The 1,529-nt window shown below is 33.4% G+C and overlaps 1 protein-coding gene across 1 annotated transcript in view; it reads left to right on the top strand.

Moving 5' to 3' along the window:
- The window catches only part of LOC102681656 (doublesex- and mab-3-related transcription factor A2), a 26,843-nt gene that overhangs the window by 21,465 nt on the left and 3,849 nt on the right, over window positions 1–1,529 (top strand). The window contains exons 4-6 of the mRNA XM_031514500.1: window positions 64–186; window positions 558–832; window positions 1,332–1,529. Of these exons, the coding sequence (XP_031370360.1) occupies window positions 64–186; window positions 558–832; window positions 1,332–1,529 (596 nt within the window). The remainder of the gene's footprint in view (window positions 1–63; window positions 187–557; window positions 833–1,331) is intronic.

Raw genomic sequence — 1,529 nt, 5'->3', positions numbered from 1 at the left:
TTTTTTTTTTTTTTTTTTTTTTTTTCATTTCGTAAGCGAACGATACGCCCTGTTTTGTTCCAGGCACAAAGAGGTCGAGAATCTCTGAGAGCACTACGGGAACAATGCTTTCCACGAGCGACACCGGTAACGAAGACGACCGTGACTCCGACTCTGGTGGAGAACTTCTTACTGACCGTTCATTGGGTAAGGTTCCGTACATCTCACGAATATAGATTAATCCGTGACAAAAAATTGAGGCTAAGATTGTAGATTTTTATTATTACATAAAATAAGTTGGGATAAAAATTAAAAATCAATTTTATTAAATGTAATTTGCAAGAATATAACTTTACTCGTGTAATGAAAGTTTTAATTTAAATTATTACTTTCTATGCCTTGTGTGATATGATTTATTAAACATTATATATTTTTTTCATCGTATCATTAAAAACAGAAATCAAAGAATTAAAAATTATTTTGTTAAGCAAAAATTTTATTATTAATAAATCATATTATAATCAAATCATATGAAAATTCTATAAAATAGTTAAATAGATAATTCTTGTGTGCAATAGCAATTCCAACGTCAATTGGAATAACGGAGAACGATACAACGCGGAAACGATCAAACAGCCTGAACGATTCTGAGGATGGAAGTCCGGAACCAGGCTCCCAGAGCCCGACGCATACACCTCCATTAACGCCAGCATTGACACCGCAAAGAGAGGATACGCCAGCGCCAGAAAATCTCAGCCTTCGCAAAAGCGGAAGTCCTCAGCAAACGCAACAGACGCTTCAACCGGTGGACTTGGTACAGCCTAGACCTAGCCCTCCACTACCTTCGTTGGCGGTTAGCTTTTTATTTTATTCTTTTGACGAATCAATGTCTATACGTAGGATTTCAAATATTTGATGTACTGAAACATGATATGCCAGTAAACTCATATTCATAATATTAACATAATTTTAAACGTTATATTTAAATAACATGTTCTATGTATCATAACTAAAGTCATTGCAAAAATAAGAAATATATTTGCATATGAAAATTCTTAGTAATTAGTCATATCAATCTATTGTCTAAAAATTTTATTTATTTCTATGTCAATGTATGGTATGAATGCTAATGATTGATAAGAAAAAAAAGACAGAAAGAAAGGAAAATCTCAATTTTTGTCTGAAATTTCCATTTCAATACAATCAGCTAATAATCTGTTCAAACTAATCTCTATTTTAATCAATGTAGTTTTATCAAGTGATATAATCAAAGTAATTTTGCTCTATACAAAAATTAAAAGTTAAAATAAAATAAATACAAGAAATATAAATGATTATAATACTTTTTCCAGGCCGCAGCGACCGCGGTACATTTTCCACCTTATGCTCCCCTATATGGTCCAGCAGCGAGTTCGCTTTATTGTTCTCCAGCATTATACCAGCATCAACATCATCATCACATGCCAGAGCCCCGTGAGATTCAAATGCAGATGCAGATGCAAAATATTCAGCAGACTTGCGGCCTTCAATTGCAGCAGCAACAACAGCAA

The sequence above is a fragment of the Apis dorsata genome, unplaced genomic scaffold (assembly GCF_000469605.1).
Source record: "Apis dorsata unplaced genomic scaffold, Apis dorsata 1.3 scaffold_1026, whole genome shotgun sequence".
Lineage (NCBI taxonomy): Eukaryota > Metazoa > Arthropoda > Insecta > Hymenoptera > Apidae > Apis > Apis dorsata.
Note: the sequence above shows the minus strand (reverse complement) of the source record. Positions and strands in the feature narration are given on the sequence as shown.